Source organism: Netta rufina (assembly GCF_964035555.1).
Source record: "Netta rufina genome assembly, chromosome: 30".
Classification (NCBI taxonomy): domain Eukaryota; kingdom Metazoa; phylum Chordata; class Aves; order Anseriformes; family Anatidae; genus Netta; species Netta rufina.
In genome coordinates, this window is record NC_140154.1 from 390,001 (window position 1) to 410,007 (window position 20,007).

General features: G+C 63.4%; 2 protein-coding genes across 3 annotated transcripts in view; both read left to right on the plus strand.

The window, feature by feature from the left end:
- The window catches only part of POU6F1 (POU class 6 homeobox 1), a 30,212-nt gene extending 25,264 nt beyond the window's left edge, over positions 1-4,948 (plus strand). The window contains exons 5-12 of one of the 2 annotated variants that reach the window (XM_084303592.1): positions 149-261; positions 731-956; positions 1,722-1,969; positions 2,271-2,399; positions 2,518-2,724; positions 3,167-3,305; positions 3,416-3,590; positions 3,719-4,195. In XM_084303592.1, coding sequence (XP_084159718.1) covers positions 149-261; positions 731-956; positions 1,722-1,969; positions 2,271-2,399; positions 2,518-2,724; positions 3,167-3,305; positions 3,416-3,590; positions 3,719-4,064 — 1,583 coding nt within the window. In that variant the 3' untranslated portion in view covers positions 4,065-4,195. Of the gene's footprint in view, positions 1-148; positions 262-730; positions 957-1,721; positions 1,970-2,270; positions 2,400-2,517; positions 2,725-3,166; positions 3,306-3,415; positions 3,591-3,718 lie in introns of both variants that reach the window. The other variant, XM_084303591.1, reaches the window with a different exon arrangement.
- An 815-nt stretch (positions 4,949-5,763) lies between these two features.
- TFCP2 (transcription factor CP2) lies at positions 5,764-19,541 on the plus strand. The gene is made up of 15 exons (XM_084303607.1): positions 5,764-6,123; positions 8,406-8,557; positions 9,193-9,269; positions 9,497-9,602; positions 9,757-9,863; positions 10,457-10,609; positions 12,599-12,709; positions 13,398-13,486; positions 14,067-14,115; positions 14,620-14,713; positions 15,320-15,410; positions 15,946-16,052; positions 17,155-17,297; positions 17,668-17,719; positions 17,837-19,541. The coding sequence occupies exons 1-15, from the start codon at positions 6,002-6,004 to the stop codon at positions 17,872-17,874; spliced, it is 1,491 nt and encodes a 496-aa protein (XP_084159733.1). The 5' UTR covers positions 5,764-6,001; the 3' UTR covers positions 17,875-19,541.
- Positions 19,542-20,007: the final 466 nt, after the last annotated feature.

Consider the following 20,007-nt stretch of genomic DNA (forward strand, 5'->3'; position numbering starts at 1 on the left):
GCTGTGGTGCTGCCCCAGCACCATCCCCGGGGGGGGGACAGGGACAGCCCTGGGAGGGACGCTCATCCCCGGGGAGGCGTTGTGGCTGTGATTTGGGTCCCCCCCTTACCCTAGCGCCTCTCGAACCCTCTCCTCTGCCCCCCCCAAGGCAAAACCAAGCCGGCAGCCGGAGCATCCCCCAGCAGCGGCCCCCCCAGTGGCACCTTCGGCCACGCCGCCAGCCAGCAGCCGCAGCCCTTGGCCCCGCTGGCCGCCCCGCAGGTAACTACCCCGGGGGGGGCATGGGACGGGGCTGGGGCACTGGGGGGGGGCTGGAGGGGCAGGGGGAGCACGGCAGCTTGCAGGGGACCACTGGGGGGGGGCAGGAACCCGGGGATGGGACTTGGGGGGGGGGCACCCGTTGGTGGTGGGCACCCGGGGCAGCGACGGTGGCTGCTGGCACGGGGCGCAGGAGCTGCCTCCCGGACCACGCCGCCCGAGGTGCTGCCAGAGCCACGGCCGTGGTGGTGGTGGTGGTGGTCGGGGGGGGGGATATGGGGGGCATCTCCCCCCCTCGGGGGGGTCGTGGGGGGGGGGCTCCGCAGAGCTGGGAACCCAGCTGCTGAGATGGGAGGGACCCCGGGCCAGCTGCGCGCCCCCTTTGCAAAGACTGTGCTCGCTCTTGCCTCGCTGATGCTGTCTGCAGTGGCGTTGATTTTTGTTCTTTTTTAAATCTTGTTTGCTTTTGCAGGTCTTGACTCAGGAAAACTTAGCAACAGTTGTGACAGGAGTAATGGTTCCAGCAGGGACAGTTACTCAACCTCTTCTTATCCCCATCAGTATTGCAGGTCAAGTGGCAGGTCAGCAGGGGCTGGCTGTGTGGACATTTCCTACAGCAACGGTCGCTGCCCTTCCCGGACTGACGGCTGCTTCTCCTACAGGGGGAATTTTCAAACCACCTATAGCCAATCTGCAAGGTAACCGGTGCTCTTCTGCTTTGCAGCATCCTTAATTGCACGCCTGGTCCTCCCCGGCTTGTTGCCGAACCGAGGCCGTCCTCTCCAGGAGGGGTCTGAAACGGTGTTTAATCGCGGGCGCTGGAAGAAGCAGGGTTTGTGGCGACCCCCCCGAGGCCGAAAGGTGCTGGGAGCGTCGGAGAGGGGCGGCGAGAGGGAGGGAGGAAGGAGACGGCGTGAGGGAGGAAGGCAGCGGTGAGGGGGAGGAAGGCAGCGGTTGGGGGGGGGGAGATGAGGCTACAGGGACAGTGCTGGGGGTCTGGGGTCCGGGGCAGGTTTGGGGCTGTGGCCGTGTCACGCCGCTGCAGCGGGTGCAGGTCCACAGGGGGCTGTGACCCTCCCCAAGGGGCAGCGCCGCGGGGGCTCTGCGGTGCCCGGGCAGGATCTGTGCCCTTCTGCAGCAGGGAATCGCCTCCTCCGAGCTCCCCGCGGAGCCGGGGGCAGAAAGCCTTGTCCGGATCCATCCCCAGCTGGGACAGGGACCCAGCTCTGTGTGGGTTCGGGCAGCCCTTCGGGGGCAGGACGCATCCTGCAGCTCAGCCCAGCCGGGTGCACGGCTGCCGGGAGCTCCTCTGGGACGTGCGAGGAGCGCACGGGTGATGCGGTTCCCTTTGGGAGGGGGGCAGACCGGGGACCCAGCGAGCCTCGGGTCCCATCCTGGAGCCTCCCGGCCGTCCCCGCCGTCCCCTGCTCCCCCCGGCTCACGCTCTCTCCATCTCTTTGCAGTCGCCGCCGTCCTCAACACGGTGATACCGGCCCCGGTGCAGCCTGCCCAGCCGCTGCCGGCCGCGGTGCAGCCCCGGCCCCCCCTGCAGCCGCAGAGCGTGTTCCCCCCGGCGCCCGCCGTGCCCAGCCAGCCCCCCATCCTGCCGCAGCCCGCTGCAGCGCCCACGCCGCCCGTGGCGAAGCCGCTTGAGCCGCAGACCCAGCTCGCAGCAGTGCAGCCCGCGGGATTTGCCTTTAACCCCGGCATAGTAAGGAGCCGGGCAGCCCCAGGCCCGCGCCCGCTCCCCTTTCCCGGCAGCAGATCCCGGCCTCGGTTTCCCCATCCCCGTTGGATGCTCATCCCCCTCCGGCGGCCTCACGGGCAGCCCGCCGAGTGGCTTAGGGAAAAAAACCCTCGGATAAAGGACTGGGAGCGACCGCTTCCCATCACGGGGGCCACCCTGCCACGGGGGGGGACGCAGTGACCCCGGGATGAGCGGTGGCCCGATGAGGGGGGGACGAGCAGCCCCGAGCCCCCGTCCCTAACCCCTGCCTTTCGGTTCTCCGCAGATCAGCGCCGCCTCCCTGGGGGGGCAAACGCAGCTCCTCAGCTCCCTGGCGGCCGCCCCCGTGATCGCCAACACCATCTCCAGCGTGCCGGGCATCACGGGGCAGATCCTCACCAACGCCCAGGGCCAGGTACCGCCGGGGATGGGGAGGGGGCGTCCCCAGGGTACCCCCCACCCTTACAGCAGCTCTGGGAAGGGCGCTGGAAGGACGTGCCCCCCCGCAGCCTCCACTCTCCTCCTTCGCACAGGTGATCGGGACCCTGCCGTGGGTGGTGAACCCCCCCGGCATCGCTGCCGCCAGCCCGGTGCCGGCCCCGAGCCTGCAGGAGCAGGCGGTGACGCCCCAGCTGCTGCTCAATGCCCAGGGCCAGGTGATCGCCACGCTGGCCAGCGGCACCATCCAAGCGGCCGCCATCAAGAAAAGCGGCCCCCCCGAGCCCCCCACCAAGAGCGAGGTGAGCTGGGGCCGACCGCGAGCATCCTCGGGACGTGGCCTGGCCCCGTCGGGATGCATTTCCCAGCTGGGATGGGGACGCTCGGTGTCCCCGGCTGGCTCTGGTGCCAGCCACCCCCAAACCACCCCTTGGTACCTCGCCTCCCCCCTGCACGTGGTGGGCTGCTGGGACCCAGTACGGAACTGGGTGGCTCTGTACTGGGTGGCTGGGTGGCTCTGTCCTTCCCCGAGCCCCTTTCACCCCACCCCGAGCCAAAGCAGCGCGGTGGCCGCTCATTTAACCTCATGGATTGAGCCTGTGGCTGGCCGGCCACTGGGACATGGTGCTGGACTGGGGACACGGTGCCAGACTGGGGACACGGTGCTGGACTGGGGACATGGTGCCGGATTGGGGACACAGTTTGGGGTGCCAGCCCCGCTGCTGACCCTCGCTGCCCACCCAGGTGCAGCCCATCCAGCCGGCCCCAGCTCTCCCGCAGCCGGCCGTGGTCATCGCCAACCCTGCGCCGGCGGCGAAGGCGGCCTCGGCGCCCGTCCCCATCACCTGCTCCGAGACGCCCACCGTCAGCCAGCTGGTGGCCAGTGAGTCCCTCGGGGGGGGGGTACTGGGATTTGGGCTTCCCTACTGGGGGAGAGCAGCCCCCGGGGGGGGTCACCGCCGGCCGCCTTTGACGCCGTCCCTCCGCTCGCAGAGCCCCAGGCCCCCAACAGCGGCGTGGAGGAGGACGGCATCAACCTGGAGGAGATCCGGGAGTTTGCCAAGAACTTCAAGATCCGGCGCCTGTCCCTCGGCCTGACTCAGACCCAGGTGGGACAGGCCCTGACGGCCACCGAGGGCCCTGCCTACAGCCAGTCGGCCATCTGCAGGTACCAGCGCGGGGCCGGGGGTGCCGCGGGGTGGAGGCAGCGATCCTGCTGCTGGACGAGGAGGAGGAGGGAGGTCGGGACGAGGCAGCATCCCTGCCCCCAAAACGCCTCCCGGTGTGTCCCCGCAGGTTCGAGAAGCTCGACATCACCCCCAAGAGCGCCCAGAAGCTGAAGCCGGTGCTGGAGAAGTGGCTGAGCGAGGCCGAGCTGCGCAACCAGGAGGGGCAGCAGAACCTGATGGAGTTCGTGGGGGGCGAGCCCTCCAAGAAGCGCAAGCGCCGGACGTCCTTCACGCCGCAGGCCATCGAGGCGCTCAACGCCCACTTCGAGAAGAACGCGCTGCCCACCGGCCAGGAGATCACCGAGATCGCCAAGGAGCTCAACTACGACCGCGAAGTCGTCCGCGTGTGGTTCTGCAACCGCCGACAGACGCTCAAAAACACCAGCAAACTCAACGTCTTTCAGATCCCCTAAGGAAAGGGGGCCGAGGGGGGGGCCCCCCAAGCCCGGGCACCCTCCCCGAGCCCGGACGCCCTCCCCGAGCCCCCCTATCCCCCCTCCCCGCCCCCAGCCTCCTGCCATCAGCACTTTGTGACCGACTTTCCCCGGCCCCCGCCCCCTCTGCCCGGCTCCGGCGGGGGGCTCGGGGCCCCCCCAGACCCCGCGCCTTGGTGTCCGTGCCCCCCTCCCGCCCCACGCGTGGCCCAACCGTGTTCGCCTCCCGTGTGCCTCGTGGCCCCGTTACGTGCGTGGTGCCGGACCCCCGCCTGCACTCACCGTGTCCCTGGGTGAGGGGGGGGCCGCCCTCCCCGCCTTTCCGTGTCAGGTCTCCCCCCCCCTCCAGGAGTGACTTTTCATTTTTTTTTGGGCCATTTTCTCCCTTCTCCGCGCCTTCTCTGTGTTTCCGAGGTAGCGTTGAGGCCCGGTAGCGGTGAGCCCCGGTTGAGTTTCACCCCCTTTTTATTTCATCGCCCCCCCCCCCCGGTTCCCAGCCCTCTCCCCCTCGGAGCAAACAGAGCCGCGGGAACCCGAAAACGAAGGCGTCGAGACCCCGAGGAGCTGCTGGACCTCCAGAAGGGTGGCCCCGTGCCCGTGCCCCCCCCGGCCCCGTGGGGACATTGCACTACGGGGGGGGACCGCGCGGGGTTAGCGAGCCGGGAGGAGGATTTGGGGGTCCCGCAGCGGGGGGAGCGCCCCCCTCTGAGCCCCCCCCTCCGAGCCTGGGGATGGACAGACGGATGAGGACAGACGGACAGATGGATGGGGAGCGTGGGGGGGGGGGGGGAGCAGGCCCCGCCGGGGCCATGGCAGCCTGATGCACTTGATGTAGTGGTGTGAAATAAACAGTATTTTTCTTTTTTCTTTTCCTTTTCCCTTTTTTTCGGAGGGGTGCGGGGGGGGGGGGTGCTCTCCCTTCCCTGGGTGCACTCCCAGTGCCGGGCTGCTCACCCCCCCCCCCGTGCCACCGGGGCCTGGTTTTTGGGGGAGGGGGCTCGGAGCAGCCCCGAGGCCGGAGCGGGGCCGTTTCCATCGGGTTCGCCCCCCCCGGGCTGAGGCCGCGCAGCTCAGCGCACGAATGAGCCGGGCCCGGGCCTCGAACCCGCGGCCCCAGCGGCGCCGCTCCCCGCCGGGGGGACCCCGAGCGCCCCGCGCCGCGCCGCTCTCGCCCCGCCCCCCTCCCCGCAACGACCAATCGCAGCCCATCGCCGGCGGCCCCCTCCTCGCGTCACCGGGCCGCGCCGGGCTCCTATTGGCTGACGGCGGCCGAGGGGGCGGGGCCGGCTCCCCGCTGGGGACTGGAGCGGGGGGTCCGCGGCGCCGCCGCCTCCATTTTGAGGGGGCCGCGGCCCGGGGCCCTCGGCGGGGCCGCAGCGGGGCCGGGGGGGGTCCCGGGGTTGGGGGGGAGCAGCCCCGCGGAGGGAGGAGCCTGTGGGGGCTTGGGGGGGGGCCCCGGAGGTTGCAGCCCCTCGGGGAGGGCTCGGCGGGGCTGGGGGTGCAGCTCCTGGGGAGGGGGCTGCGGGGCGGGGGGGCCCGGGGGGGGTCCCAGGGGGGGTCCCGAGGGGGGTCGAGGCCGGTGGGGGGGGGGTCCGAGGGGCCCGGGGCTGGGGGAGCCCAAGGGGAGGGGGCTGCGGGGCTCGGGAGGGGGGTACAGATAGGTGGGGGGGGGGGCGCTGAGACCCTGAATTGGGTCTGGGGGCGCCCCAAAGCGGCCCGGGGGGGGGGCTCGGAGCCCCTGAGGAGGGAGCGGAGACCCCCGGAGAGCCCCCGGCCGGCCCCCGCCGCCTGCCCCTTACCCTAAGAGGGGCGAGGAAGCGGGACACCCCCCCCACAGCTCGCCCCCTTACCCGGGGGGGGTCCACACCCGACCCCGGGGCCTGCCCCCCATTTGGGGGGGGGGGGGGGTCAGGATCATGGCCTGGGCGCTGAAGCTGCCGCTGGCGGACGAGGTGATCGAGTCCGGCCTGGTGCAGGACTTCGATGCCAGCCTCTCGGGCATCGGCCAGGAGCTGGGCGCCGGGGCCTACAGCATGAGGTAGGAGGGCTGGGGGCTTGGGGGGGGGGGGTTGCCCCCGTGCCCCCCCAGGCTCCTGGCACACCCCAGGGCAGCCCCCGCCACCCCCCCAGGGCGGTTTTGTGCCATTTTGTGCCTGGTTTGGGAGGCTCGGGGGGGATCCGCGCGCCCTGGTGCTGTGCCAGCCCCTGGGGGTGGGGGGGGCGTGGGGGGGGGGGGGGGCTGCAGCCGCACCAGGACCCCCGGGAGCCACGGTTGGGTGCCCAGGGTTTGGGACTGGAAGGGCTGAGCTCGGGGTAGGGCGGGGGGCGGTCGCTGGAGGTGTTTTTGGGGGCAGTGGTGCTGCCAGGCGGGGGTTGAGCAGCGCACGGCCCCCCCCCAGCCTGTGGCTCGCAGCGGGACCACGGCGCTGGTCCCGTGCCTCTGGTGCAGGGGTCGTTGGCAGAGCCCCTTCCCCGTTCCCTGGCTTTGTGTTCCTGCCATAACTGCCCCGGGAGCTTTATTTTGCCACCGATAATCCCCTCAGGACCAGCTCTGCCCTGGCTCTGAGCAGAGCCGGGAGCCAAGGAGAGCACTGGGACCCCCGGGGGTCCTCATGCCAGGGCAGCGAGCAGCAGCAGGACCCCCGGTATCCAGACTGAACTGCTCCAGCACGTGGCACGGGCTCCGGAGCTGGCTTCGTGCCCGCTTGGCAGCTCTGCCCGGCTGCCCCTGGCTCCGTTCGTGCTCAGCGGTGCTGGGAGCTGCAGGGACCCGAGGTTTGGGGCCAGGTAGGAGTTTGGGGTGAGCTGGTGCGGAGGTGAAGCTGCAGGAAGCTGCTCCGGTTTCCCCTGCAGCCCAGAGGTGCAGCCAGGAAGAATTTACATAAATCTTGGGCCGTGCCCCCCGCAAGAGGTTTTCTGGGACGAGCTGACGCAAGGCTTGAGTTTTTTGGGAGTGATGCAGCTGGAAATGTTGGGATTAAAAACAAGGCACTGGGAGAGGGGGAGCCAGGAGAGAGGAAAGGTGGCGGCGAAAAGGAACTGCTGGCGTGGAGCCCCCGGCCAGGGGCAGCAGAGCAGCAGCTCCCCTCTCCCTTCCAGAGACGGGGAGAGGCAGCACCTTCCCCGAGTGGTCCCGGACCCCTCCTGGGACCCCAAAATCGTTTGGTTTTGTTTAATCGAGGCCCCCCCAGGCAGCTCGCTGGCCAAATCGCAGACAGGCAGGAGCTGAGGGGAGCGCACCCGTCCCCTCTCCATCGTGGCAGCCGTTTGGGATCGGTTCCTCCGCTCGGGAGCAGCGCGAAGCCGCCTGAAACCCGACTCCTTTTTTTTTCTTTCCCCGAGACTTTTGTTGACCTCAGCTGCCCGTAAATCGAGCGCGTACCCCCGGAGGTGAGCGTGCTGACCTTTGTGGCCTGACCTCTGGCATTTTCCTCCCGTCTCTCGCGGCGCCGCGCTGCGGGACGGGGAGGGGGGAACGTTTTCAACAGGCCCCCCAGTTTCGGGGCCCGGCCGGGGCTCTCCCCATGGAGGAGGCACGCTGCTCCCTCGGGGCCGAGCGCTGGTAGGTGGCTGCCCGGTGCTGCCGGCGTGTGCAGGAGCCTGGGGATTTGGGGGGAGAAGCGGCGTTTTGGGGGCGATAACGGGGCGCCGAGCGGGCGCTTCCAGCTGCAGGGCTTGGCTGCGGCTCCTCTGCTCCTTCTGTTGCAGGAGCTCCTCTCCCACACCGTGAGGGAAGCGTGGAAGCGGAGGCTTTCCCCAAAAGCACGTGGGGTTGGCAGGGAGCTGATGCTGTGGTGCAGGGAGCTGTCCAGAAGCCTCTCCCGGAGGAGCAGGGCTTCACCCGGTGGCAGAGCTCGGCGCTTCGGTGCCACCCCAAAAACGGGCTCGGGGGGCTCTGCCCCACGCCGCCTCTCCCCGTGTGGCTCCCGTTCCTGTGGCCCCAAAGCCATCGCCTTGCAGGGAGCTCGAGGGGGAGGACAGGAGTTCTTGGTGTGGTGCTGGAGGCCTCCTGCCTTCCGTGCTCTGCCCGAGGAGCTGGGCTCGCTTCTGGCGTAGCTTTGAAGCAAGAAAGGTGTGGTAGGGGGACAGCTTGAAAAAGCTGCAGCGAGAGCAGGTGTCAAGGCCTCAGGGCCTCTCCCCAGATCTCCTTGGTCTGCTTTAATGCTCCTGTGCAGCCCTGCAGGGCTGTCACAGCTCGTGGTGGTGGTGTTCCTTGGTTTTGGTTTAATTAAGAAGCTCGAAGCTCTTCCTCACAGGAGGAACTCGATGCCTATCCCTGGAGCCAGGGCCGAAATGAATGTCCGTCACCTCTCTTTTCAGTGACGTCCTTGCCCTGCCCATCTTCAAACAGGAAGAATCGAGTTTGCCTCCGGAGAACGAGAACAAAATTCTGCCCTTCCAGTACGTGCTGTGCGCGGCCACGTCCCCTGCGGTGAAGCTCCACGACGAAACGCTCACCTACCTCAACCAAGGTGGGGGAACCCCGGGGGCTTGGTTTAAACCCGCCACGATTTAACCCTAAAGCTCCGCCTCTGGCTGTTTCCCCCAAACCCCACGCTGCTGCTGTTTAAAACCACCGGCTCCTTCACCTTGCTGCTGCCCTCGGCTTGCGGTGGCGGCGCGAGCGGCCCGTGGGATTTCAGATGAGAGAAATCTGCCCGGTGTGAAGTGCAGCTGGAGAACCGCGTGCAGCCAAGCTCTCCGAGCTGCTCCGTGCTGCCAGAGCTGGGCAGCAGTGTGCTGGGCTGCCCTGCAGTGGGCACGCCTTGTGGCTTCCAGCTGCAGCTTCTGGGTAGGATCAGGAGGTCAGGGCTGGTGACTGTGACCAGATGAGGCTGAGTGATCAATTTCTGCCCCGTGCTGGGGCTGCACGCGGTTGGTGAGGGTTTGCCAGGACATCCTCCAGCAGAAAGGGAGAGGATTGCCTGTTGCTGGAGGGGGTGTGGGGCGGTGAGACAGCTCGTGCTCCTGGGACCCCGCGCTGAAACGTGGCAAGGAGCTGGGGTGGCGCGGTGTGGCAGCAGAAGGTGTCAAAACGCGAGGGAGGGGGGCAGCAAAGGCTCACAACGTGGCGAACAACAAGGAGCCTTCGTCTTCCTTCCCTCAGGGCAGTCGTATGAAATCCGGATGCTGGACAACAGGAAAATTGGGGAGCTGCCAGAGATCAATGGGAAACTGGTGAAGGTAAGCGGAGAGCCTCGGTGCTCGGGTCCAGCTGGGGCTGTCGGGAGCAGCACGCGAGGTCTTGTCCTGGCAGGGGTCCTGCTGGGCTTTGTTTTGTTGCCCTGGCTTCTTCGTGAGGCTTCGGGTCCCTCCAGTTCCCTCTCTGCTCCTTTTCTTGTGCTGGGAAATGCCTTGAGGATGGGGGGTTTGCTGGGAGAGTCACAGGGCTGACGGTTTGTCCCCTTTAGAGCATTTTCCGGGTGGTGTTTCACGACCGGCGCCTGCAGTACACGGAGCACCAGCAGCTGGAGGGCTGGCGGTGGAACAGGCCCGGGGACAGGATCCTGGACATCGGTGAGTGCCCGGGGCAGCACCTCGGGGTCTGCCTCCGAGCCCCCAGAGCTCTGCCGCGTTCTGCAGGTGGAGATGTGCAGTCGGTCCCGGATTCCCCGTGACCCCTCTGCTTCTCCTCCTAACAAAACCTGGCTCTCTGCCTGTGCTCCCGCAGATATCCCCATGTCCGTGGGCATCATTGATCCCAGGGCGAATCCAACGCAGCTCAACACGGTGGAGTTCTTGTGGGATCCTTCCAAGAGGACCTCAGTGTTTATCCAGGTGAGGGAAGGGACGGGGGAACTGCCACTTGCAGGGGTTTAGGAAAAAAAGAAAATTATCCCAGGGGGGAAAAACAGAGATGGTTTTTGACTCAGAGCTCTGAAATAGCAGCCAGATGCTGCAGTGGCAGAGGGTGCAAACTGAAACACGCCTCGCCTCTACCACAAGCAGTGCGAGAGGGCAGAAGGTCGTGGGTTGGCAGCGGGCAAGCTCGGCTGGCCACCTGCGAGTTGTTCCATTCGTGTGGTGGTTTAGGCCCCGCTGGTGCGGGTGATGTGCTCTCCATCCTGCTTCGATGCTTTTGCAAATCTCCCCGGCTGCCTGGAACACCTCCTGGCAATATCCCAGCCCTGCTGCCCAGAACGAACAGGCTGCGGCGCGCAGAGGCTGGTGCAGCCGAGCTCTCTGCCCCGCCGAGCCGGGGGCTGCTCCTGACAGCCAGGAGCTTGCAAAACTCGCTGGAAGAGCTGGCAGAATGCGGCTCCACCTCTGCTGCTGCGGCCCCTTAACTCCTGAACGCCCCTGGTGCTCTGCGAGCTCTGCCTTGGGCCCTTCACGCGGCGCTGACAGCAGGGCGCCTTGCTTTCCCCCAGGTTCACTGCATCAGCACGGAGTTCACCATGCGGAAGCACGGCGGGGAGAAGGGGGTGCCCTTTCGGGTGCAGATCGACACCTTCAAGGAGAACGAGAACGGGGAGTACACGGAGCACCTGCACTCGGCCAGCTGCCAGATCAAGGTCTTCAAGGTACCTCTGCCCTGCTGTGATCCTGCCCCAGCAGGACGTGGCCGAGCTTGCAGGCGGTGAAAACCCTTGGTCCTTCTGGTGGCTCCTCCTTTCCTGGCCTGGTTCCTGGCCTGGTGGAGCCTGGGCGCAGTTGTGGCTCCAAAATCAGGAAGCCAAGCACAACGCAATGGGGAGTAAACGGGTTGTGGTGCTTCTCTCCCAAAGTTCCCACATTCGGCCTCGAGTCTTACCCTCCTGGGAGGTCCTGTGGGGGTTTTGAAGTCCCTCTGACCTCCTCACCCCATTATTACCAGTTCCCATTGTGGCTGCTGCCAGTCTGTGTGCGTGCAGCCCCTCCAGGCCTTCCGAATCCTCTGCAGGGCACCCAAACCCACATCTGGCCGTGGCAGCACGTGCCAGCGAGGTGACTGCAGCACCGCCCAGGCATCGTGCCTCGGGGCAGCCGTGCCCACGCCGTCTGGGTCGCTGACATTGTCTGGAGGAGCCTGCCCTGTCCCTGCCCTCCCTTCGACGCCACGCAGCCTCTTTGGCCGTGTTCCCTCTGCCCTGGTCCCACCCAGGGGTGCTTGGCTCTCTGCAGGTCGGCTGCCTGGCTGGGAGCCTGCAGCACTCGGCAGTTTTATCGTGAGGTTGCTGTAGGACGTCGGGCAGCGTGCCCTGCTGCTGGTGACTTGGCTTCTTTCCCCTTCTCTCTCTCTCTTGCCCTGCTTGCGTTATAAAATTTCGAAGGCGGGGAGGGTGATTTGTTAGGGCTTGTTGGAGCTCTGGCTCCTGTCTGGATGGAAGTAGCCCTGCGAGGGTGGCTGTGGATCTGGGGGCTGAGAGGCTGAGGGTGGTCTCAGCGGCACCTGTGGCTGTGCTGGGAGCAAAATGATAAATTTTAGCCGCTGCCCGTTGCCGTTCTGGGTTTGAAACGGTCCCTCTGGAACGCTGCTGTACCCGTCCCACCGGCCACTTCCCAACGCTGCCCCGTGCCGGGCTGCTGGAGCGCAGGGACCTCGACCTCCGCGGCGTTCGCCTGCCCGAGCCCTTGGCAGAGGCTCCTGGTATTGCCTCGACCCCCCGGGGCTGTGGTTGTTGGGGCTCGGGGTGGTGCCTGTGGGCCCGTCCCTGCAGGGTGCCCTCTGTTAGGTGATGCTCTTGGGGCTCCTGCCCCGTTCTTCCCTTTCTGCCCTCAAATTGGGAGCGTATCTGCTTTGAGAAGAGCTCCCTCGGTGTCGATGTCTTTGTGCTCATCCTTCCCAGCTTCCAGTAGCCACAACGGTGACCACGGGGGCTGGAAAGATGACAGCAGCCCTTTGATTTCTGTGGCTGCAGCCAAGCAGCGCCTCCTTGCCCTGCTTGGAGGTGGCTGGGAGCTTGTTCAGGCCTCCTCTCTGCTGTCTAGAGGAGGAAGATGCCTCCCGCCCTGCTGGATCCCTGCAGTTAGGGTGCTGCTGGTTGTTGTTTGAAGGGAATTTCAGTGGGGTCCCACAGAAGGGAGCACCGGGACAGTTTGGTGGTTACAACACCTCTCTTTCTGCCATCCCCAAGGCTTTGAGCGCGTTAGAAAGGCAGCAAGCAAAGCCATTCCTAGAATGGCTGTAAGGAAGGAGATGTTTTTTCCAGGTCACAGCAAAGCAGTGCTCAGATCCCAGCTCTCCGTGTTCTGGTGCCTCTGAAGTGGGTGAAGCTGCAGGAGCAGCTCAGATACGTGGCAGTGGCCTCGGTCCCCTTAGTGCCAGCCTGGGCTTTGTCTCAGGCTGGGAGGAGTTTCCTCCAAAAAATGTTTTGCCTCCTTGTTGAGGTGTTCTGGGCCCTTTCTAGAGCTGTGGGCAGCTCAGGGTGTTGGGGCCATCGCGTTAACAGGCGAGGTCTGCTCCAGAAGCGCTGCTGTCACCCCGTTAATGCCCTGGGGAGGTGGCCCCAGCCCTCTGCCTTCCCCCTCCATAAAACAACAGGAGGGAGAGCAGGAGGCCGAGCCCCCTCACTCCGATATCTCCTCCCCAGCCCAAGGGAGCTGATCGGAAGCAGAAGACCGACCGGGAGAAGATGGAGAAGCGAACGCCCCACGAGAAGGAGAAGTACCAGCCCTCCTACGAGACCACCATCCTCACCGAGGTGGGGCGCGTCCTCCTGCCGGGGGGGGGACGTTGTTTGAGCAAAGCCTGAACTGCCCTGGCCACGAGGGGCTGGCTGCTCTGCTCTGAGGTGTTTGCCTCAGTTGTTTGTGGCTGCAAGATAAACATTGGAGGCACAGGAGGTAATTTTTAGCAGGCCTGAAAAAGGGCTCTTGTGCCTCGAAAGTAAGTGGTTTTTCCCCAGATAATAAGAGGTGTTCCCTCTGCCTGCAAGCTCTGTTTTGCCCGGCTGGCAATCAGCCACACAGGTCACGAGTGAGCAGAAAACCTCCCTCAAAACCTCCCCCGTTCCCTCCCTTTGCTTGGGAGGTGTCGGTCTCAAACCCTGCACTCCTCAGCGCCCTGGGGAGGGAGCCCTCGTCCCACCCTGGGCGATTGGAGCTCCGTGGAGGTGCTGGGGCTGGCGGTGCTGCGCCTGTCAGCACAGAGACTCGGATCGCTGAGAGTCTGATCTCCCTGCACTTGAATTTGGGGGCTTTGGGCTTTTTGAGATTAAGGACTGCTTAGCCTGAGGCTCCTTTAGGAGCGGGGCTCCTTTTAATCCCCGACTTTGTTCTTTAATTCTCTTTCGTCACCAGCCAGCAAACGGCCGTAAACCTGCGCTGAGCGGAGCGGCCGCGTGGCCTTGTCCAAAGCCACCTGTGACCCTTCTGGCTTTTCCTTTCCAGTGCTCTCCCTGGCCAGAGATAACGTACGTCAATAACGCGCCGTCCCCTGGCTTCAACAGCTCCCACAGCAGCTTTTCCATCGGAGAAGGGTGAGTGTGGAGGGGAGGCCGCCTGCCTGCCTGCTCCGGGCTCGCCGGGGAGGTCGATGCACCCCAGCTGGCAGCAAAAGGAAGAAGCTCCCGGTGCCAGGGCTCAAGGAGGCAGAAGCAGCCTGCACAGAGGCAGCGTCAGGGTGGAAAAAAGGAACGAAAGCCCTCGGAGCTGAGCACTGTGCCCTTCCCTTGCTCCCTGAGAGCTCGGCTCTTGCACCAGAAGCGTGCGCGCGCTCCATCGGCAGCCCCCTGCATTCGGCTTCCAGCCTGCTTCATTTTGCCTTTCCCCCATCGCGTTACTGCTCCGAACCCGAGCCATTTGAGCTTGTGAAGTGTCCCAGCTGAGCCGTTTGTGCTTGCAGAGTGTTTTGCTGCAGCAGTGGTGGTGCTGCTGCCGCTGTGGGGCTGCCTGCAGGCAGCGGTGCCCCCGTGCTTCCGCGGTGTCGGAGCGGCACCGACACCAACCGGGCGCTGTGCTTTGCAGGGCGGTGTTGTTGCCTGCGGGCATCCCGTGCCAGGAGGGGAAGGGCAGTGCTAACCACGTGTTGTGCTCTGTCTGGCTCTTTCCCCCATCTAGAAACGGCTCCCCAAACCACCAGCCCGAGCCGCCCCCTCCGATCGCAGATGTAAGTCACACTTCAGAGCTTGTGCTTGTGGTAAGGATGGGACACGGGCTGCAAAAGGGGCTTTGCTGTGATCGAGTGGTGGTGGGCTCGTGGGTGGCTGTGCTGCAGTTTGCCGGGGATTAGACTGCTGTAGTTTAATGTCTTTGGGGAGTTACAACTTCATTTTTATTCCTATTTGTAAAGAAAAGGTGATAGTGATAAATGTCCAGTACGGCACGGCGGAGCTGGGAGCAAGCTGCTCGGAGCTCGCTGTGACCTTTGCTGATCCGTTTATCTTTGCTGATGCTCTCCCTGTTACTTCTTTCCTCCCCCTCTGTCCCTCTGAAGCCTTTTAAACCAAACCCCATCCAGGCTGCAGCCCTTATTGTAACTGCACGGTGAGCCCAGCCCAGTCTGCTCTCGATGTACGATTACAGACACCGAACCAGCTGGCCTGTGCTCGTTCCTCGGTAGAAACGTCCGTGCCACCTCTGAGGCTGTGACCCTTCTTTTCCTGCCTTGCAGAACCTCTTGCCCACGAGCACCCCGCAGGAGGCCCAGCAGTGGCTGCACCGGAATCGCTTCTCCACCTTTTCTCGGCTTTTCCGAAACTTCTCAGGTAGGTTCCAGCGGCCCCTCCGTGTCCGTGCCGAGTCTCTCTGCTTCCTCCTGCTCCCCAGGCCACCTTCCTGCCCCCGTGCAAATTCGGCTGTTTGAAAATCTCCTGTCTTTGTAACGCAATAAAGCTTGGCTACCTGAAAGCTGTCGGCTTCGTTTCTCACCTTGCTCTCAACTGACAACACTGTGGGGATGGTGGAGGCTTCTCTTCCAAAAGCTCACAGCTTGTGGTCTTAAAACAAGCTGGGAAATGCTGATCTGGGGCGCTGTGTGTAAAGGACTGCTCGTATTTATCTTCCTCTCATTCCCTAGCAATGCAGTCTCCACTATCCAGGGTCACCGAGGCACTGGGTAGCAGGCTGTGAGAGGGAAAAGGCTGATAATGCCGGTCGTGGGGTCGTACCAAAGCACATTCTTGCAAAACCAGCCTGCAAAAACGTGCAAATGTCCTTCTGGGGGAAGCGGGGGGAGGTTGTCAGCAGAGGGCTGAAGGCTTTGGGGTGGGGTGAGCTCTGCAGGGGGAGCTGGCACAACCCTGAGGTCCAGGGCCCCCACCCCAGGAGCTCTGGGCTGCTTTTGTGACTCTCCTCTTGCTGTCAAACTGCAGGTGCAGATTTACTGAAGCTGACCAGAGAAGACGTTATCCAGATCTGTGGCCCTGCAGATGGCATCAGGCTCTTCAATGCCTTGAAAGGACGGTGGGTTTGCTCTAAAAGCTGATCGTGCGTGGCAGGGAAATGTGTTGGGATTTAGCCCGTTTGCTTGCGACTTGCTATGACAGAGGGCAGAGTTTCATTGACCTTTGTGAACCCCTCTCAGTGTAATTGGCCAGCTTGGCCAGCAGGGTAACTGCTCCAGGGACAATTTGGGGGGTGAAAATCCGTGTGGGGGAGGAGCATTGGAAATGATTTTCCCCTCGGAGGGAGAGGGGGAGAGGTTTGGTGAGTTGGAGGGGGTCCAGCCCCAGCCCCGGAGGTGCTGCCTGTGCCGTGCTCCTTTCCTCTGCCTCTGATGGTTGTTGAGTGGAGTAAACCTTCCTGTAAAGGGAACACTGCCTTATACCTGTCTCTGGGACCCTTTTTGGAACCCGCAATGCCCCCTTCCACGTTGCTTCGAGGTGAATTCCTTAATCTGCCCGGTTGTTTCTGAAGACAGTGGGGAGAGAGAAGGCTGCTGGCTGAGTGCCTCGGGCAATCCTGCGGGCGCTGCGCTCACTCGCTGCTTTGTCCGTAGGATGGTGCGGCCCCGGCTGACCATCTACGTGTGCCAGGAGTCCCAGCAGCTCAGGGACCTCCAGCAGAAGCACGAGGACGGGGACACCGTCACCAGCACCTTCTTTGGTAAGGGCTCTGTGGCGGGCACACACGCCTGGGTGGTGGCGAGGAGGAGGAAGCAGCAGCAGGGCTCGGCAGGCAGAAACACAGCAGCAGTGGGGCTGCTCCCCAGGGCTGCTCCCCAGGCTGCTGTCCCTGGGGTTTTGAGCTCCCCTCGAGCATCCCCAAACAAACAGCCGGGGCTGTCGATACCTTACCAGAACACGCTGAGTCTGCGTAGCAGCTCGAAGAGGGTTTGTGGCTTTGGCTGTCAGCTCCCGTGCCTCGTTTTGGCTGCTTTCTCATCTCCCTGCAAGGAGGCAGAGAGTTCCCTTGCAAGCTGATGCAGGCTGTGTGTGACCCAGGGCGCTGTGCACGCTCTGTGTTGATCAGGGTGGCCCAGGATTGCAGGGAGCACTTCTCTTACTTGCCCCAGTCCTACCCAGCTGAGTTTTTTTTTCCCTTGCTGACCAAACGGGTGGCTGCAGACTGCGACTGTTGGCATGCTGCCTGCTCTGAGCCGGCAAATGATAGCTCCTGCGAGAACCCAGCCTTGCCCAGACAACAATGAGTGACCTACATTCGCGGAGCAGCCAGGCGCCGGTTTATCCACCTCTGGGATTGGAGCAGCAAGCACAAAAGCCAGCGGCGGGGCCTCTCCTCGCCCTGCTCCTGTCTGGGTCCTCTCACATCCCCCCAGGACCCGCTGCAGGAGTGGGAGACCGAGGGGGCTCAGGGGTGGCTTTTCCACCCTGCTACAAACCCTACCAGGAGTGGTGCAAAGTGCTGCTCAGCTGGTGGCAATCAAAAGAGAACCTTTTAGGGGTGAGAACTGCGTGAATGCAGATCGAGCATTGACGATGGCCAGGTTTTATATCTGGGGGCACGCTGCAGCCCCGTAGCCAAAGCAGAGACCAGAGAGCAGCTGCAGTCGCGTGACGATTTAGCAGCTTGGGCTCGGAAAGCTGATGGAGCAGGTAGCCCACTGCTGAGAAGGTGCACGGCCCTTCCAGGGGGCTGGGGTGTTGCTGCTCGCGGTGCTGCTCTGCACGCCAGCACCCCGGGTGAGCTGCTGGTCTCTGCAGGCGGGGTGCAGACGCTGAGGCTGCTCCCTGCCCTCTCCTCGCAGTGTACCACGCCATTTACCTGGAGGAGCTGACGGCGGTGGAACTGACGGAGAAGCTGGCCCAGCTGTTCAGCATCTCCTCGCAGCAGATCAGCCAGATCTACAAGCAGGGTCCGACGGGGATACACGTGCTGATCAGCGATGAGGTAGCAGCCTCACGGTGCTCCTTATTCCCTACCTCTTGCCTCAGCTGGTTTGTGGCTGATGCTGCCCGAGCAGGTCTTTGGGAAGGGCCCTGCTCCTCTGCCTCTGCCCCTCCTGCGTGCTCGGCTGTGCTCTGGCTTTGTTGTGAGAGCAGGGTGGGGAGCTGCTGTGGGAGGACATTGGTTCACTTGGCTTGTTGGTTCGGATCTTCAGCTCTGGAGAGCTGGATGAAGGAATAAATATTTATGGCTGGTGCATCTCCTGCCTCCCAGAGCACTGAGCTCCTGAGCAAGCAGCTTCCAGCCCTTTCTGTGAAACTTGCCGTGTTTAAATACAGCCTCAGACTCAGCTGCTTTTCATGGCTTCTTTCAGATGATTCAGAACTTCCAAGACGAATCCTGTTTTGTTCTGGACACCATGAAAGGTGTGTAAGTGCCTGGGCTTTGTGTGCTTCCTGGGGAGCTCTTGTGTCGGATTCACAGAATCCAGTGGATCCCTTTGCTCATACGAGTGTCTCATGAGCTTTTTCCTTCTTTCGCAGCTGAAACCAATGATAGCTACCACATCATCTTAAAATAGAAGAGGACGGGATAAGAGACATCTGTGATCCTTCTGTCACGCATGAAGACCCCTCACTTCCAGCACAAGGACACGAGCAGAGATCTGGAGGCTCCTGGGCACCCTCTCAGCCCCTGAGCTGTTGGTTTCTGGGCTGCCTTTCTGGCAGGGGAGCGCCTTGCTCTTACAGCCTGCGAGCTGCCGGTGATGGAAACGTGCTGCTTGGTCGCTGGAGCTGCGAGCCTGAGGTCACCAGGCTGCACTCTCCTCTAGCTCTCGGTACAAATTTGTCATCGGGACCTAAGATTGTGAGGGCTTTTCTCTGGCAAGCGTGCTCTGCTTTTCTGAGAGGCACCAGCTCCTGTGGCGCTCACAGACAGGCAGGAAAACATGAATTGAAGTGGTCCAGCACACCCAGCTGGCCCTCCGGCACGTGCTGAGCTGAGCAGGTCTCACACACGCTGTGTGCTGTGCTGGCAGAGCGGTAGGCTAGGGCTGGGAGGGATTTCCTTAAAGATTTTGTTAAGCTTTCATTTCATATTACAACGCATCTGTTAGACAGAGGTGATGGCTTCTTTTTTCTCCTCTCCACCCACCCTGGAAATGTGTGGCCGTGGTGCCATCCTTCCCTCGCAGGTGTGAGGCTGTCACGAACTTTCTCTACAGATTTAATTCACGTGGACGTGTAAAGCTGGAGCAAAACGTGGAGTGAAGCAAAGCTGGATAAAGAAATCACTAACGAGCTCGGTCTGTGGGATTCCTTTCTGCATGTCTTAGGGGTTTCAAGGGAAAGGGAGAAAGACTTGGATACCTTTATTGAACATTGGGGTGATCTCTGTGTGCTGCCCTGTTTTCTGCCCCTGCGCTTCCCCTGCCCGGCCTCTGCGGCTGACCCAGCGTTGGTGGAGCCCTGCATGCACAGAGGAGGAGTTAAATGAGGTCAGGGGATCTGATGGAGACAAAAGTGCCTGTGTGGAGCTTCCCAGGACAGCAGCTGTGCCTCTGGAGTGAAGGGTCTGCTGTGTGCTGCAATGATGGATCCTGTTCCCCATCTGCGAGATGCCCTGGGTGACACCTGCCTGCCTCCTAACCCCATGGGACTGCAACACCAGGGCGTGGTTTTGGCCAAAAAAGTATCTTGGAGGGAAAAATACAGCACAAAGCAGACCTCTTGCTTTAAATCGGGCTTCAGCAGCACCCACAACAAGGCGGATCCTGGAACAGGCCGGGGCGAGAAGGGAGGCAGCGGTGTGCACGACAATCCCGGCACCTCCCTGCTGCTGAAGTCTGTAAGCTTCTGTGTTCGTAAGCCATAACCGAGTCTGTTCCCAACCTGCTCGCCTGGCTCCTGGGAGCCGTCTTCTCCTCGGAAATGGGAACCAAACGCCGGGGCTGGGGGGGTGAGAAGTGAGGGGCCCCGGCACCCCCAGCACCCAGGGCAGGACCTGGGGCCTCGGCTCTGCAAACCCCCGGCTCCCCTGAGCCCCCAAAACCTCCCCCACTGCAGGGGCGGAAGGAGCCCAGGGGATTGGGGTAAAAACACCTTTTTTTCTGTGGTTTAGTTCATCCTGGGCTATTTTAACCCTGTTCTTTTTTGTTGTTTTATTTTTTCTCTGTTACTATGCGCCAAGTGTAACGGATGTGTACGGCAGCGATGTGGGCTCGGTAAACTTTTGTATGGATGCTTCTGGCTGCGTGCGGCTTCTTTTAATTAATTAAAATTAATTGCGGTGGGGTTTTTGGGGGTCGTGCAGGGCGGCCGCAGGAGGCGATAGAAGCCCCCAGTGGGAACCAAGGAGGGACGAAGTGCTTGGAGTGGGGTTAAGGAGGAGGGTTTTTAATTAAGGAGCACATGATTAAAAGCGCCTAATTAGTTAATAACTCAGGTAATCAACGTGAGCAGGCCAGGCCCGGCGCCCACTTCCGCACTCCATTTCCCATCGCCCCCCGCGCCCTTCCCGCTCCGGGCTCCCCTCACGCCTCTTTGGACTCGCTTTCCCGACACCCCTTTCGGCGGGCGCGGCGGGGGCGGGGGCGGGGCCGTCACGTGACGCGGGGTATATAAGGGGCGGCGCGGGGCCGGCGGCCCCATTGTTGTCGGCGAGCGGCGGCGGGGCGGGACCGCGCGGCCGCAGCCCCAGCGCCGAGCCGCCC

Coding starts and splice junctions, on each gene's coding strand:
- TFCP2 (XM_084303607.1), top strand. CDS start 6,002: ATGGCCTGGGCGCTGAAGCTGCCGCTGGCGGACGAGGTGATCGAGTCC. Junction 10,610..12,598: donor GCCAGATCAAGGTCTTCAAG/GTACCTCTGCCC, acceptor TCTCCTCCCCAG/CCCAAGGGAGCTGATCGGAA. Junction 15,411..15,945: donor TTCAATGCCTTGAAAGGACG/GTGGGTTTGCTC, acceptor CTTTGTCCGTAG/GATGGTGCGGCCCCGGCTGA.